Source organism: Macaca thibetana, chromosome X (genome assembly GCF_024542745.1).
Source record: "Macaca thibetana thibetana isolate TM-01 chromosome X, ASM2454274v1, whole genome shotgun sequence".
In the NCBI taxonomy this organism is placed as follows: Eukaryota; Metazoa; Chordata; class Mammalia; order Primates; family Cercopithecidae; genus Macaca; species Macaca thibetana.
The window spans coordinates 82,845,347-82,864,367 of record NC_065598.1 but is presented as its reverse complement, the minus strand read 5'-3'; the positions used below and the strand labels follow the sequence as shown (position 1 = coordinate 82,864,367).

General features: G+C 34.6%; 1 protein-coding gene across 1 annotated transcript in view; it reads right to left on the bottom strand.

The window, feature by feature from the left end:
• DACH2 (dachshund family transcription factor 2) overlaps window positions 1–19,021 on the bottom strand; it is a 691,023-nt gene that overhangs the window by 116,882 nt on the left and 555,120 nt on the right. Inside the window, exon 6 of the mRNA XM_050776357.1 lies at window positions 6,483–6,655. Coding sequence (XP_050632314.1) covers window positions 6,483–6,655 — 173 coding nt within the window. The remainder of the gene's footprint in view (window positions 1–6,482; window positions 6,656–19,021) is intronic.

Here is a 19,021-nt window from a genome sequence, read left to right as displayed (position 1 = left end):
AAATGGAGCATGTGAGCCCCCACACGGAGTCCCCACTGGGACACTGCCTAGTGGAACATTGAGAAGAGGGCCACTGTCTTCCAGACCATGGAATGCTAGATCCACCAACAGCTTTCATCGTGTGCCTGGAAAAGCCATAGACACTCAACACCATCTTGTGAAGGCAGTCGGGAGGGGGCTGTACCCTGCGAAGCCACAGGGGCAGAGCTGCCCAAGGCCATGGGAGGCCACCTTTTGCATCAGCATGACCTGGATGTGAGACATGGAGTCAAAGAATATTATTAGGGAACTTTAAGGTTTAACGACTGCCCTGTTGGATTGCAGACTTGCATAGGGTCTGTGTCTCCTTTGTTTTGGCAGAATTTCTCCCATTTGGAATGGCTATATTTACCCAATGCCTGTCCCTCATTGTATTTAGGAAGTAACTAACTTGCTTTTGATTTTAGAGACTCAAAGCAAAAGGAAATTGCCTTGAGTCCTTTCTCAGATGAAACTTTGGACTTCGACTTTTGGGTTAATGCTGGGATGCATTAAGATTTGGGGAGACTAGGCCAAGCGCAGTGGCTCAGGGCTGTAACTCCAGCACTTTGGGAGGCCAAGGCGGGCGGATCACAAGATCAGGAGATCAAGACCATCCCGGATAACATGGTGAAACCCCGTCTCTACTAAAAATACAAAAAATTAGCCGGGCGTGGTGGCGGGTGCCTGTAGTCCCAGCTACTTGGGAGGCTGAGGCAGGAGAATGACATGAACCTGGGAGGCGGAGCTTGCAGTGAGCCAAGATCGCATCACTGCACTCCAGCCTGGGCAACAGATTGAAACTCCATCTCAAAAAAAAAAAAAAAAAGATTTGCGGGGACTACTGAAAGGGTATGATTGTGTTTGGAAATGTGAGGACATGAGATTTTGGAGGGGGCATAGGTGGAATGATATGATTTGCCTCTGTGTCCCCACCAAAATCTCACCTGGAATTGTTATAACCCCCACATGTCAAGGGCAGGACCAGGTAGAGGTAATTGAATCATGGGGAGTGGTTTCCTCCATGCTGTTATTGTGAAAGAGTGAGTCTCATGAGATCTGATGATTTATAAATGTCTGGCATTTCCCCTGTTGGCAGTCATTCTTTCTCCTGCTGCCATGTGAAGAGTTGCCTCCTGCCATGGTTGTAAGTTTTCCTGAGGCATCCCCAGCCATGTGGAGCTGTGAGTCAATTAAACATCTTTTTTTAATAAATTACCCAGTCTCAGGTATTTCTTCATAGTAGCTTGAGAATGAACCAATATACCCCAGCCAGAGCAATCACGCAAAATAAACAAATAAAAGGCATCCAAACAGAAAAGGGGAAGTCAAATTTGCCCGGTTCACTGATGACATGACCTACATCTAGAAAGCCTCAGTCTCCACCAAATATCTTTTGAATTTGAGAAATTAATTTAGTAAAGTGTGAAGATCCCTTTACAAAAATTGGTAGCATTTCTACATACCAATAATGATCCAGCAGATAATCAAATAAAGACGGCAATCCCATTTACAACAGCTAGTAAAGAATAAACTAAGAATAATTTTAGCCAAAGAGGTAAAAGATATCTACAAGGAAAACTACAAAACACTGGTGAAAGTAATTGTAGATGCCAAAAACAAATGGAAAAATATCCCTTGCTCTTGGATTAAAAAAACTAACATCATTAAAATTACCATACTATTCAAAGCAATCTACAGATTTAATGCAATCCCTTAAAAAATCATTTTTCACAGAAATAGAAAATACTATCCTCAAAATCATATGGAACTAAAAAGGAGCCCGAATAGCCAAATAAATACTAAGCAAAAAGAATAAGGCTGGAGGCATCTCATTACTGACTTCAAATTATACTATAAGGCTACAGTAACCAAAGCAGCATGGTACTGATATAAAAATAGACACATATATCAAGGGAACAAAATAGGGAACACAGAAATAAAGCCAGGTACTCAGAGCCAACTCTTTTGTGACAAAATCAACAGGAATATACACTGGGGAAATGACATCCTTTTCAACAAATGGTGCTGGGAAAATTTGACTGTCATACACAGAAGAATGAAATTGGACCATTATCTTTCAGCAAATTCAAAAGTCAACTCAAGGCCGGGCGCGGTGGCTCAAGCCTGTAATCCCAGCACTTTGGGAGGCCGAGGCGGGCGGATCACAAGGTCAGGAGATCGAGACCACAGTGAAACCCCGTCTCTACTAAAAATACAAAAAATTAGCCGGGCGCGGTGGCGGGCGCCTGTAGTCCCAGCTACTCAGGAGGCTGAGGCAGGAGAATGGCGGGAACCCGGGAGGCGGAGCTTGCAGTGAGCCAAAATCGCGCCACTGCACTCCAGCCTGGGCAACAGCGTGAGACTCCGTCTCAAAAAAAAAAAAAAAAAGTCAACTCAAGATGGATTAAACCCTTAAATGAAAGACATGAAATTATAAAAGTACTGTAAAAATACCTAAGGAAAATTATCCTGGACATTGGTCTAGGCAAAATATTTATGAATAAGATGTAAAAAGCATAGGCAATAAAAACAAAAATAGACAAATGGGACTTAATTAAACTAAAAATCTTCTGCACAGCAAAAGAAATAATCAAGATTGAACAGGCAACCTACAGAATGGGAGATAATATTTGCAAATAATGCATGTGACAGGGGATTAGTAAACAGAATTTAGAAGGGACTTAAACAACTCAAAATGAAAACTCCAAATAATCCCAGTACAAAGTGGGCAAAGGACATGAATAAACATACAAATGACTAACGGGCATATGAAAATGCTCAACGTCACTAATCATCAGAGATACGCAAATTAAAACCACAATGGGATATCATTTTACATGAGTCAGAATGGCTATTTTTCAAAAGACAAGAAATAACAAATGTTTGTGAGGATTTTTAAAAAGATAAAAAATAACAAATGTTTGTGAGGAGAAAACGTAATGCTTATACACTGTTGGTAGAAATGTAAATTAGTACATTCACTATGACAGTAGGGAGATTTCTCAAGGAACTATAAATAGAACTGCCATTCAATCCAACAATCCCACTATTGGGTATCTACCCAAAGGAAAATAACTCACTATATCAAAAAGATATCTACACTCATATGTTTATCGTAGTACTATTCACAACAGCAATGATATGGGATCAACCTAAGTGTCTGTCAACAAATGATATGATAAAGAAAAACTGCAAGATATATATATATGCATATATATATCTTGCATATATATATGAATATATATCTTGCACATTTTTAGGATCATAGTATTTTATATATATATATATATTCCAAATAGTATTCATATATATATAATATATATATTATATATAAAAAAAGGCACATATCACCGCCACTGCTCCCAGGTTTGCTTTTTAATATAATTTCGCCATTTGTTTTTGTTGTCATATTTTCTTAATAGCCATACAGTTTCAAAATCATGGGAAATTTATCCTAACAGGCATATTTGCCTAACAGGCAAATTTATCCTACATTTCATGGGTAATTTTCTTCTCAAAGACAACTCTAAGTTTACACTCCGATCAAATATTTTAATAACAGAGCTCTCATTAGTTAGGATAGACTAACCCATTATCAAATTCCTATCTATCTATCTACATAGATAGATAGATAGATAGATAGATAGATAGATAGAGAGATAGACAGATAGGTAGATAGATACAATATATATATACGTATATATATATATAAATGGAATACTATTTAGCCATAAGAAAGAATGAAATTTGTCTTTTGCAGCAACATGGATGAAAATGGAGGCCATTATCTTAAGCATAACAAGTCAGACACAGAAAGACAAATACCATATGTTCTCACTTATAAGTGGGAACTAAATAATGTGTACACAGGAGTGTAAAGTATGGAATGATAGACAATGGAAAGGTGAGGGGATGGAATAGGGTGCATGATGAGAGATTACTCACTGGGTACAATGTACATTATTTGGGTAATGGATACCCAAAAAGCCCTTCTTCCACCACCGTGCAATCTATGCATATGACAAAATATATTTCTCATAGATTTGTACAGAAATAGAAATTTTTATCAGCGTGTTTTAATTAAATATATCTATCTTAACTTACTTTAGTCAAAATAACGACATGAAAGTAGATACATTTCTCTTTAGCATAAAATGGTTTCTATGTATTTGTGTATTTGGCAGGACATAAATAAGCATGTGATCTAATTTCACCTGTTAAAAAGTTGTATAAAATTGTTTGTGACAATGCCAACTTTCTTTTTTAAAAGGTTGCATATGAAATAGACTAATAAACCCTAAACAAAATGTCAGTTATATTGCTGTAATAGGTAAAAAAAAAAAAAACACAAAAACAAAACAAAACAAAAAAAACAATATTTGGATTAAGAAGATAATTATCTTTTCCATTTCCAGGACCATAATTATGAACCACATTTCCATGTGCCTCTTGACGCAAATTATTCACAAAGCTAACTGAAGTCTCAAACATTCAAACGAAATACAGCTAATTAAATGTGGTACTTATGAAAACCAACCAATGTACTTTTGAAGAGTCATAAGCATGCCTCTATTAAGAGTACTCTTCCATCATTCCAAAGCCAGTATGACAATACAATTACTTTGAAGTGCTTTTGTTTGTTTGTTTTAGAGAAGGAGCCTCACAATGTTGCCCGGGCTGATCTTGAGCCCCTGGTTTCAAGTGATCTTCCTCTCTTTAGGCTCCTAAGTAGCTGGGACTACAGGCACATGTCACTGCCACTGCTCCCAGGTTTGTTAATATAATTTCACAATTTGTTTGTGTTGTCATATTTTCTTAATAGCCATCCAGTTTCAAAATCATGGGAAATTTATCCCACATTTCATGGGTAATTTTCTTCTCAAAGACAACCCTAAGTCCAAGTTTACACTCCCGTCAAATATTTTAATAACAGAGCTCCCATTAGCTAGGATAGACTAACTCATTATCAACCACAAGCTTTATTTTTACCTTTAATTTTTTTTATTGATTCAGGGGTACAAGTGCAGTTTTGTTGCCAGGGTATTTGTGTAGTGGTGAAGTCTGCAACCAGCCTCTACAGGAAGCATACTTCCAGTTGGTGTTATAAATATATAGATGAAGCTTTATAAAAATGATCAATTTTTCTGTTCCTTTCTTACAAAGGTTATGCTTAAAATTTTCTTCAGTGCTTTAGAAGGCTCCCAAATTACAAGCTAATTTTAAAATGAAACAAGTATGTTCAAAATGTCACATTTCCTCTGCCTTCATTTCTTTCACCTCCATGCCTATCTATTATAATCATATCAATATTGCAAGGCTCAGTTGAAATCCATTAACTATAATACCTTCCCAGATCCCTGCCTCCTCTCTTCTAAAAGGTAGGTATAATCACTCCTTCCTCTAAATTCCTGTAATACTTGGTGGTTCTCTTATGTTATCCACCATAGTCTGTCTTGTTGGTTATAAGTTAAGTGGGTACTTGTTTGTCTCACATTTATGTTTGGGAGCTCCTGAAAGTCAAGGTGTATATCGTACTTATAAATTTCCCATATTGCTCAATTCCCTGACATGTAATTATTAAGGGTGTAATATTTGTTGAGTAAGTGGAGGAATAAAAGAGGGAATCAATGGGTTTCTGTGATTAACTAAAATCTTGGGATACTATGTACCCGTATATCACCTCTTCACAAGAAGAAAAAGCATTCAAAAGCCTAGTTCATATGACAATTGAAAAGAGAGCAGAAAAGCCATATCCCAAACTAAGAGGAAAAAGAAGGGGTAGCTACAAAATATCCTTTGTGTTTCATTATCCCATGCCCATAAACTTGAAAAAAAAGTATTCTAACATCATAACGTTAATGCAATAAGTTATCATAAATAGTGTTAATGTTTTGCAGGTCTTTACATATATTTTACTCATATTATCTCTGGACAGCCCACGAAATAAGCAGCATAGATTATTAACTATGACCTTCATTTTACAGTTGAGGAAACATGTTCAGGAGGGCTGTCATGCCCAAGTTCATTCAGCTAAGTTGCAAATCAGAATTGGAACCCAAAACTGTCTGACTGTAAGTCCTGTATGGTATATCATACCTCATAACTGTCCCTGAAACTCCAAAAAGATGCACAGTGTTTACTTTGTTTCACCCCAGCAATGAGAGTGGTTTTTGCACACTCTTCTACTCTGTCATTAGTCTGCCCATGCCTCCCACACACTGTGCACATGACTGCAAGACAGGAAACAGAATTAAAAGTGAGATCTGTGGCCATGGAATGAAAACAAACAAACAACAACAAACCTGGAAGGCCTAGTCACAAACTAAGTCCATCAATACTGTATGCTAACTAACTGAATCAATGAGCTGAGTGACTACTGAAGATCCAGTGGGATTGTTAATATTTTATCTAAATTTGCATGTAATTGACACCTTTGTCCTTTTCTAAATCATGATTCTTACCTTTATAACAGAGGTACCAGCTCTGGAGAGTGGACTGTGAATCTGTGCTGCAGCAGCCATGTTGGCAATAGTATTGAGATGGTTCATCTGATTCATTGCCATGGCAACTGATGCAGGAGGTAAGCTGACTGGAAGTAGGGGATGAGGCATCATCATAAATGGCAGATCCAGTCCTAAAAGAGACAGTGCATATTAAACTTGTTACATTATGATTATCTGAAATAGTTTGTTAAAAAGTATCTGAATTCATTCTTAGTTTTCTTATAAAAACAATTTTTATTATATGCTAGTGTCACCTTGTGCCATTAATAGCACCTGTGGTATTTTATATTGTTTAATAATTTTAAAAATCTTCCTGTATCCACATGTTTAATTATAAATATGCTTTGTTCTTGCTTTTACTCCCCAAATATTGATAAGATGCAAAATTTTTACCCATAAAACAAACACAAATCTTTAAGCCAAACATCATTGCATTTCAAAAAATAAGAACTTTCTTCTTAATCATTATAACCATTTTGTAACATCATAACAATAATGCATTGATGTGTTGATAGTTGACAGCTTTATAATTTCTTTAAGAGACTTAACAGAGGTGCTGGTAAGGCAGGATGTAGATTCTCTAAGCTTCAGAACTATAGAAGAAAACAGACTCGAAGTATGTTATACCCTTTTAGATATAAATCTCTAAAATGAATGCTTATATTAATAGCTTTAATTTAAAGTCTTTGTGAATAAATAATAACTCTCCTATCAAAATATCAACCTATTTTCCAGTTTAATAAGAAATACTTAATAACAAATATTATTGAGTCATTTCAGGAATTTCATTTTTTTTCTTATGCAAGTTGAAATAATTTTCACACATTTGAAATATCTGAAAGAACATCTCTCAATTATTATCCACATTCAACTTCTGGTAGCCACAGGTATGCCATCATGTAAAAGGTAACATTAAAATCATTGTCTACTTATCCCTTAATAGGCTGAAATTTGTAGGAGGAAAGGAGTTTGAGCAGAGTCTACTAAAATTTAGTTTGGCTTTACGGATGTGAATGTGACTGTGAGCAAATCATAGCACTTATTATAAACAATTACCTCTACAGTAATCTTGCCTAATTTTTGACAGAAGCCCAGAAATCAGTAGTCTTTAATGGATGTTCTAAAACATCCCTGTCTATAATTTTTCTAAATTATCACAGACTACAGAAATTCTATGGTGGACAGCATTTACGTTGATTCTGCACACAAGTATTAAGTATTAATAATGTCCTTTTTTTTCTCTTGGTAATCGCTTCACATTTCCTTGCTTCCCTTATCACAACAGAAAAAGAACATCAGCGAATCTATAGAAAGTATATTAAAAAGCTCCCTAAATCTCATTCCTCAAACCAAAGTGGCAGTAATACAAACACTTAAAACACACATTTTTAGGACAAAGATTTTCTTGCATTCTATGGCTTCATTTTCTTAACAGTGTGTTTCACAGAGTAGTTTTTAATTTTAATAAAGTCCAATTTTAATGGGAGCTAGAAGGAAGAAGCAGTGTTAAATTACTTGAGGTCCATCTCCTGATTTCACTTATAATGGTTGATCTAAAACTGTTAACAAGAAAGTACAAAGGCAGCACAAGCAGTGGAATACATTTCCAGGTAGGTAAGGTCTCATACAACACTCAAGTGATCATCACAATGAAAGCAATTCCTCAGTAAAGAAAACATTAGCCACCAGTGTTTCTGATAAAGATAGTCACAAAATGCACTGTTACCAGAATTACACAAGGATAAAACCTAACCTAGAAACTTAAATTCTGTGTGGAACTCAGGAAAGAAAACATTCTCTGTACTCCCTATCTGACTCCATATCCCAGAGTCAGAAACTATTTTAAACTTTTCTCCTATCCGTGTGCACTTACAGCTCACTATCTCTAAATCCTTTTTAGGAACAACCTTCTAAACCAAACTTTCGAGCTCTGAAATATTTTTGTTGCCATTATTAATTTATCAATGAAGCCGCAAAACAACTCTTACAATATTGAATTCAAAGTGGCCTTTTCCACTCACTTGTGATTATTTTTACTTTTTAATAGTTAAAAATTTTATTATACATTGACAAATTACAATTGCATATACTTATGGAATACAAAGTGATCCTATTATATATATGTGTACACACACATATATACACATATACATATACACACACACAATGTGGGATAACTAAATAACGCTAATTAATATATCCATCGCCTCAAACACTTGTCATTCTGGAGAACATTATGCTAAGCAAAATAAGCCAGGCACAGAAAGACAAATGCTGTGTAATCTCATTTGTATGTGCAACTCACTCCCTTTAAAACTAAAAGCATATTTTCAGTTAGCCTTCTAAAATTACTTAGGTACATATGCATTTTTATCATATAGCTTATGCTATAATGATATTTTATAATATATATTAAACTAATCACTGTTTATCTTTCTCCTGAAACCTTCACATTATGTTCAACATAATAACGACAATCAACGACCTAAGTAGGTTTCTATATAAGGCTATCATTTACCGCAAGCCCAAGGTAATTATACAATTCAGTCCTTCTTTGTGTACACTGCTTCAGTCACAAATTGATCAAACTTAGATGAAAAGTAGCCATCAGTGCTCCTATTTACTATTCAAATGCTCAAATAAGCTTTTGTTCAACTTACAGTTCCCTTAACAGTGTAATAATCTTTCCTCATTCTCCAGAGATTTTCAGTATCACCTAGGCACCATCTGGCAATAATAGGAAATATGCCTACTTAAAGTCCAATTGAAATGCAAACTAAATGCAAACTACAAAAAGAATTTAACAGCCCATTGGCAGTTTTAAAATCTAATTCATCAAACATTTCAAATGACCATGAAAGACTTAAAACTCATATTTTGAAATCATGACCTGCAATAACTGTCAATTGACTGTAATGCCCTAGACTTTACCCCAAGCTAGTACTTACATTACAGGCCAATATAACAGTGACCACACATGAGTTCTCCATGCCAAGCTTATGCAAATACTGAATTATGAAAGTCAAACTTTTTCTGAAACTGAACACATATAATTAAAAACCATCAGTAGTACACACCACACCTGCAATCTGGCTCACTTAGTCACATGCTAGATATACAGGTAGCCTTTTAATAGCATGGTAATAAAGACAAATCTTTTTAAAAAATCACCAAAATGGGTTATCTCTTTTCCTATTGACTTCACAGACATTATGCAAGTTACTATAAGAATAATTCTTCTTTTTAATTTAAATTTTTAAAATTATTTATTTATTTATTTATTTTTAAAAATATGACAGATTCTCGCTCTGTCATCCAGGCTGGAGTGCAGTGGCATGATCTCGGCTCACTGCAACCTCTGCCTCCTGGGCTCAAGCGATTCTCCTTCCTCAGCCTCCCAAGTAGCTGGCATTACAGGCATGTGCCACCACGCCCAGCTAATTTTTGTATTTTTAGTACAGATGGAGTTTCACCATGTTGGCCAAGCTGGTCTCGAACTCCTGACCTCAAGTGATCGGCCCACCTCGGTCTCACAAAGTGCTGGGATTCCAGCAGTGAGCCACAGAGTCGGGCCTGTAAGAATAATTTCTAATGCATCTTGGTATTTCAGCAGCTCCTACAATTCTTATATAAGTGCATAGCACCACCTCCTTCTAGCTATGAAAGGTACAAACTTTAGTAATCCTCTGTCTATCTAAATCTCACATTGATTTGATTTCTAAGTCACGTTGACTTCTGTAATATTTTGCCATTTCTACGGTGACTACCAGGCATTAATCACTTGATAGAAGTACCCTATCTTCCCAATCTGTCTTCCTGTGGTTTTTCATTTGCCTTTCCACTCCCTTTTTAAGACTTCCAGTGACCACTTACTGCTATCAGAATAAAATACAAGCATTTTTATTTCATCCAAAATTACCTTTCTGGTTGTAATGTTTCATTATATTCCTCTCTGTATGCTGTACTCTAGCCCCACTGGACTATTTACATCTATAGTTTGAATTCATGTTAGCCTTCACTCATGTTAATGCTTCTCTCTGGAATCTGCCTTCCTAACCCAATTGATTTGCCTATGTAAATACCCCTTCCCTTTAAAAAATAAATAGACTAGTTTTAGAGCAGTCTTAGATTAATAAAACACATTAGCAGAAGTTACAGAGAATTTTCTTATACCTCCACTCTGCCATCACACAGTTGGTCCTCATATTAATATCGTGTAATAATCTGTTGTATCTCTACATTTGAAAAATCAATATTGATGTATTAACCACAGTCCATAGTTTATAGCAGAGGTCACTTGTTTTATCCCTCCGCCCAACCTCTGGCAATCACTGATCTTTTTAGGCTCTATAGATTTGCCTTTACCCGAATGCTAGCTAGTTAGAATCACACACTATTTAGCCTTTTCAGACTGATTTGTTTCACTTAGCAATTTGCACTTAAGGTTCACCCAAGTCTTTTCAAGGTTTGATAGCTCATTTGTATTTATTGCTAAATATGTTTCCATAGTACATATATACCACAGTTGGTTTATGCATTCACCTATTAAGGCATATCTTGGTTGTTTCTAATTTTTAGCAATTATGAATAAAGTTACTATATACTTTGGTGTATAGGTTTTTGTGTGAACTTAAGTTCTTCATTGATTTGTATAAATATAGGACTATGTTTACTTTAGTTTAAAAAATGCCCAAAATGTCTTCCAAAGTCATTATAGTATTTTGCATTTCCATGAACAACAAACGGAAAGTTCCTGTTGCTCCAAATCTTTGTGTGCAATTGAAGTTGACAATTTTGGATGTTAGCTATTTCCACAGGTGTTTATGGGTATCTCCTAGTTGTTTTAATTTGCAATTCCCTAGTGACATATTATATTCAACATGTTTTCATATGCTTATTATCCATCTGTGTTTTAATTAATGAGATGTCTGTTTAGGTCTTTTGTCCACTTTTTAATTTGGTTGCTTATTTCTTATTGTTGAGATTAAAGTTTCTTTGTATATCTATCAGTCCTTTATCATAAATGAGTTGTGCAAAGACTTTTCCTATTCTTTTGTTTGTCTTTTCATTCTCTTAACAGTGGGCTTCATGGAACGGTTTTTAAGTTTAATGAAATCCAACTTATTAGTTTATTTTAAGGTTTATGGTCTTGATATTGTATCTAAAACCTCATTGCCAAACCCAAGATCACCCAGCTTTTCTCTGATGTTATCTGCTAATAGATTCAGAGTTTTGCAATTGCAATTTACATTTAGGCCTATGATGCTCTTGAGTTAATTTTTGTAAAGAACAGATGGTCTGTCTGTGTCTAGGTTCATTCTTTGCATGTGATATCCCAGTTGTTCCACTGTAATTTGTAGAAAAATGCTATGATCTTTCTATTGAATTGCCTTTGCTCCTCCATCAAATACCAATTGACTATATTTGTGTGGATCTATTTCTAGGCTCTCTATTCTGTTCTATTAACATTAATCTATTTGTCAGTTCTTTTGCCAAAATCACACTATCACGATTACTGTAACTTTATAGTAAATAATGAAGTATGGTAGTGTCAGTCCACTGCATTTTTTTTTGTTCAATACTTTCCTGGCTATTTTGGTTCTTTTAATTTCCATATAAATGTTGGAATCACTATGTGAGTATCCACAAAACAATTTCCTTGGATTTTGATTGGGAATATATTAAATCTATAGATCAAGTTGGGAAGAACTGCTGTTCTAACGATATTGAGTCTTCCTATCCATGAACATAGGATACCTCTCCATTTATTTATATATTCCCGGATTTTTTCATCAGAGTTCTGTAGTAGTCATTCTAGTAATCTTATATCTATATCTATCTATCTATCTATCTAGCTAGCTAGCTAGCTAGCTAGCTAGCTATGTTTATACTTAAGTACTTCAATTATTGCTGCTAATTTAAACAATTTTGTGTTTTTATTTGTATAAATTTAAGAGGTACAAGTGCAGTTTTGTTACATGGATACATTGTGTAGTGGTGAAGTCTAGACTTCCACTTATAAGTTTTTGACTTTCTGTTTCAGAGTTATTTCACTTAAGATGTGTTTTTAACTTCAAATTGCAACTGTTCATTGTTGGTATACAAGAAAGCAGTTGATTTTTTACATTAATTTTGTACCTGCAACCTTACTATAATCTCTTATCAGTTCTATGAGACTTTTTTGTAAAATCTTTTTAAATTTTACACAGATAATCATGTCATCTTTGAACCAATACAATTTTTTCTTCCCTAATTTGTATAAATTTTTGTTTCATTTTCTTGTCATTTTTCACTATCTAAGGCCTCCAGTACAATGATGAATAGAAGTGATAAGAGGGAACATCCTTCCCTTATTTTCAATCTTAGGGGAAAAACACCTAGTTTTTCACCATTGAGTAAGATGTCAGCAGTAGGTTTTTGTAGATGTTCTTTAACAAGTTGAGGCAGTTCTCCTCTATTCCTATTTTTTTCTAAGAGTTTTTATTATGAATGTGTATTGTATTTTCTCAAAAACTTTTTCTGCATCTACTTTTAGTATCATATTATTTTTTTTCTCTAGCCTACTGATGTTACAGATTACATCAACTGATTTTCCAATGTTGAGCTACCTTTACACACGTGGAATAAATTCCACTTGGTAATGGTGTGTAATTTTTTGTTTTGTTTAGTTTTGTTTTTTTGAGACAGAGTCTCACTCTATCGCCAGGCTGGAGTGCAGTGGTGCGATCTCGGCTCATTGCAACCTCCGTCTCCCTGGTTCAAGTGATTCTCCTGCTTCAGCCTCCCTAGTAGCTGAGACTACAGGCACAAACCACTGCACATAGCTAATTTTTGTACTTTTAGTAGAGACGGGGTTTCACCATGTTGGCCAGGATGGTCTTGATCTTTTGACCTCATGATTCGCCTGCCTCAGCCTCCCAAAGTGCTGGGATTACAGGCATTGGCCAATGTGCCCGGCCGGTGTAAAATTTTTCCTATACATTGTTAACTTTAATGTACTATTTTGTTTTCAGGATTTTTGCATTATGTTCATCAGAGACACTGGTCTATAGTTTCCCTTTCTTACATTGTCTTTCTCTGATATTTTGGTATTTGGTTAATTTTGATCTCATAGAATGAGGTAGAAAGTATTCCCACTGCTTTTATCTTCTGGAAGGTATTGCAGATAATTGGTATATTTTCTTCTTTAAATGTTTGGTAGACTTTACCTTTGAACCCATTTGAACATGGTGCTTTCTGTTGTGGAAGGGTTTTAATTATAGATTCTATTTCTGTAATAAGTATAGGCTTTTTCAGATTATTTGTTGCTTCTTGTGTGAGTATTGGTAGATTGTAGTTTATAAAAAATTAGCTAATTTCTTCCAAGTTATCAAATTTGTGGGTATAGAGTTGTTGAGTATTGCTATATTATCATTTTAATGTCATAGTATAAATAGTGATGGCCTCTATTTTCTGATAATAGTAATTTGCATCTTCTCTCTTTTTGTTAATTAGTCTGCCTAGGGGTTTATGAATTTCATTTGTCTTGTCAATGAACCAGCTTTTGGTTTCATTGATTTTCTCTGTTGATATTCTGTTTTCAATTTCATTCATTTCTATTCTAATAATTATTATTTATTTTCTTCTGCTTTAGATTTTTTATCTTTTTATTTTCCCTAAAGTGGTAGCTTTGATTACTGATTTTATCTCTTTATCCTTTTTAATATATTAATTAATTCAATGCTATTTATTTCCCTCTAAGCACTGCTTTTGCTACATCCTATGAATTTTGATAAATTATATTTTCATTGTCATTTGCTTTAAAATACTTTTGAATTTTTCTTGGGGGTTCTTTTTTTGACTTGTGTGGTATTTATAAGTGTACTGTTTAATCTCTAAGTATTTTTTTTATTTTACAGCTGTCTTTCTGTTATTGGCTTCTCGTTTAATTCCATTATGACTGAGGGTATACTTTGATTTCTATTCTCTTAAATGTGTTAAAGTGTATTTTATGGACCAGAATATGTCCTATCTTGGTGAATGTTCCACATGAATTTAAGAGGAATTTAAAATTTTTATTAAAATTTTTAATGTTTTAAAAATCAAACCGTTAAAACTTTTAATGTTCTTTAGTGTTTGCCTTAGAGTTTTCAATATATATTTACAATTAGTCTTATTCCATTTACAAATACCACTATACTACTTCAGGGGTAGTACAAATGCCTTATAACAGAGTATTCTCAGTTCTCAATTCCTCCTTTCAGTCCTTTATAACATTGCTGTCACTTATTTCACTCATCCACAAGTATAATGACCCCATACATTCTTTTTAAAATTACTTTTTCTTGTTATTGTTCGTATTTCAATAGCTTTGCGTGTACAAGTAACTTTTGGTTAAATGGATGAATTGCATAGTGTGAAATCTGAGATTTTAGTGCACCTGTAGCCTGAGAAGTGTACACTGTGCCCATAATGTAGTTTTTTTGGTCCCTCACCCAGCTCCCACACTCCTCCCTTCTGATTCTGCAACGTCCATGTACCACTCTGTATTTCTTTGCATACACATAGCTTAAATCCCACTTATAAGTGAGAATATACAACACTTGGTTTTCTGCTCCTGAGTTACTTCACTTAGAATAATGACCTTCAGCTCCATCCAAATGACTGCAAAAGATATTAATTTCTTCTTTTTGTGGCTGAGTTGTATTCCATGGTGTATACATATAACACTTTATTTTTATCTACTCATCTGTTGAGGAACACTTAGGTTGATTCCATATGTTTACAATTGTGAATTGTGCTACGGTAAGCATACAAGTGCAGGTGTCTTTCTGATATAATGACTTCTTTTCCTTTGGATAGACACAGAGTAGAGGGATTGCTGGATTGAATGGCAGATCTACTTTTAGTTCTTTGAGAAATCGCCATATGGTTTTCTATAGGGGCTGTACTAAATTACATTCCCATCAACAGTGTCCCGTCAACAGTGTCTAAAAGGAACAGTGCTCCTTTTTCATTACATCCAGGCCAGCATCTATATATTTTTTTAAATGTTTAATAATATCCATTCCGGCAGGGGTAAGGTAGCATCTCATTGTGGTTTCAATTTGCATTTTCCTATTGATTAGGGATGTTGAGCATTTTCTCTTGGCCATTTGTATATCTTTTTTTCTTATTTCTTATTTCCACAAGTTTTTGGACAACAGGTGACATTTGGTTACACGATTAAGTTCTTTTTTGGTAATTTCTGAGATTTGGGTGCACCCATCAACTAAGCAGTATACACTGGACCCAATTTATAGTCTTTTATCCCTCTCCCACCTGCTATATTATCCCCCGAGTCCCCAAAGTCCATTGTATCATTCTTATGCCTTTGCATCCTCATAGCTTACCTCCCACCTTTGAGTGGGAACACACAATGTTTGGTTTTCCATTCCTGAGTTACTTCACTTAGAAGAATAATCTCCAGTTCCATCTAGGCTGCTGTGGATGCAATTAATTTGTTCCTTTATATGGCTGAGTAGTATTCCATTATATATATCACATATATATCATACATACAATTTCTTTATCCACTTGTTGATTGATGAGTATTTGGGCTGGTTCCATATTTTTGCAATTGTGAATTGTGGCTATAAAAGTGCCTGTGTTTTTTTTTTGTGTGTAATTACTTCTTTTCCTCTGGATACATACCCAGTAGCAGGATTGCTGGATCAAATGGTAGTTCTACTTTTAGTTCTTTAAGGAATCTCCACACTGTTTTCCATAGTGGTTGTACTAGTTTACATTCCCACCAGCAATGTAGAAGTGTTCCGTTTTCACTGCATCCACACCAACATCTGTTATGTTTTGATTTATTGATTATGGCCATTCTTGCAGGAGTAAGGTGATATCACACTGTGGTTTTGATTTGCATTTCCTGTATATCTTCTTTTGATAAGTGTCTACTAATGTCACTTGCCCACATTTTTGATGTTATTGTTTTTGTCTTGTTGATTTCTTTGAGTTCTTTGTAGATTCTGGATATTAGTCCTTTGTTAGATGCAGAGTTTGCAAGCATTTTCTGCCATTCTGTGAATTGGCTGTTACTCTGAAGATTATTACTTTTGCTTTGCAGTAGCTTTTTTTTGTTTTGTTTAATGAGGCCCCATTTATTTATTTATTTTTATTATATCTGCTTTTTGGGTCTTAATCACAAATTCTTTGTCTAGACCAATGTTTAGAAGAGTTTTTTCTAGGTTTTCTTCTAGGATTTTTATTAATCGAGGTCTTAGATTTAAGTCTTTAATCCATCTCTAGTTTATTTTTGTATATGGTGAAAGACAGGGATCTAGTTTCATTCTTCTATATATGGTTATCCAATTTTCCAAGCACCATTTGTTGAATAGGGTGTCCTTTCCCCAATTTATGCTTTTGGATGCTTTGTCAAAGATCAGCTTTATTTCTGGATTCTCTATTCTGTTCCATTTGTCTATATGTCTCTATTCATATAAGTACCATTCTGTTTTGGTTTTGGTTACTATATCCTTGTAGTATAATTAGAAATCCAGCAATGTGATAACTCTCCAGCTTTGTTCATTTTGTTTAAGATTGCTTTGGCTATTTAGGCCAATTTTTTTCTTCCATATGAATTTTATAATAGTTTTTTTTATTAATTATTTAAATGAACGGCATTTGTATTTTGATAGAAATTGTAATGAGTCTGTAGATGGCTTTGGGCAGTATGGCCATTTTAACAATACTGATTCTTCCAATCCATGAGCATGGAATGTTTTTCCATTTGTTTGTGTCATCTATTATTTCTTTCAGGAGTGTTTTGTAGTTCTCCTTATAGAGATCTTTCGACTCATTGGTAGATGTATTCCTAGATATTTTACATTTTTGTGACTATTGTAAATGGGATTGCATTCTTGATTTGGCTCTCATTCTTGATTTGAATCTTATTGGTATATAGAAATGCTACAATTTTATGTATGTTGATTTTGTATCCTGAAACAGTACTGAAGTCATTTAACATATCTTGAAATCCTTTGATAGCATCTATAGGACTTTCTACTTATACGATCATATTGCCAGTGAAGATAGATGTTTTAACGTTCTCTTTTCCTATTTGTGTGTCCTTTCTTTCTTTCTCTGGCCTGATTGGTCTGGCTAGGACTTCCAGCACTATGTTGTACAGGAGTGGTAAAAATGGGCAACCTTCTCTTGTTCCAGTTCTTATGGGGATAATGCCACCAGTGTATGCCCTTCCAGTATGATGCTGACTGTTGGTTTGTCATAGATGGCTTTTATAATTTTAATTATGTTCCTTCAATGTCTAATTTGTTGAGGGTTTTTATAATAAAGGAATGTTTGATTTTATTGAATGTTTTTCTGTATTTATTGAGATGATCATATGCTTTAGGTTTTAAATTATGTTTAGGTGGTGAATCACGTTTCTGGACTTGAGTACATTGACCCATCGCTGTATTACTGGGATGAAACCCACTTGATCATGGTGTATTATCTTTTTGATGTGTTGTTGAATTTGGTTTGCTTGTACTTTATTGAGGATTTTTTTCATCTAGGTTCATCAGGGATAGTGGTCTATAGTTATCTTTTTTTGGTTATGTGCTTTCCTTGCTTGGGTAACAAGGTGATGCTGGCTTCATAGAATGAGTTGGAGGGTATTCTCTCTCAATATTTTGGAACAGTTTCAGTAGGATTGGTATCACTTCTTTGAAGGTCCAGTGAATTTGGCTTTAAATCCATCTAGTCCTGGGCTCTTGTTTCTTTGGCAATTTTTAAATTACTGATTCAATCTCACTGCCTATTATTGATCTGTTGAGGATTTCTAGTTCTTCCTGATTCAAGCTAAGAGGTTTGTATGTTTCCAGGAATTCAACCATTTCCTCTAGGTTTTCTAGTTTGTGTGCATAGAGGTGGTCATAGTAGTCTCAAAAAATCTTGAATTTCTGTGGTGTTGGTTGTAATAGCTCCATTTTTATTTCTAAGTGAGCTTATTTGAATCATCTCTCTTATTTTCTTGATTAATCTACCTAATGTTCTATTGATTTTGTATCTTTTCACAGAACTAACTTTTTTTAAATTGATCTTTTTTTCATAGATTTTGTTTCCATTTTATTTAGTTCTGCTCTAATCCTTGTTATTTCTTTTCTTCTGCTAGCTTTGGGTTTGGTTTGGGCTAGTTGCTCTAGTTCCTTGAGATGTGATGTTAGGTTGTTAATTTGTGACCTTTCAGATTTTTCGATGTAAGCGTTTAGTAACATAAACCTTCCTCTTGGCACTGTTTACTTTTTTCTATATTCCAGCTGTTTTAATAACTTGTGTCACTATTATCATTCATTTTGAATACTTTTTAAATTTCCATCTTGATTTTATTGTTAAACCAAAAATCTTTCAAGAGCAGACTGTTTAATTTCCATGCTCTTCTATAGTGTTGAGGGTTCCTTTGGCAGTTGATTTCTAGTTTTATTCCACTGTGGCCTGAGAAGATATTTCATCTAACTTTGATTTTT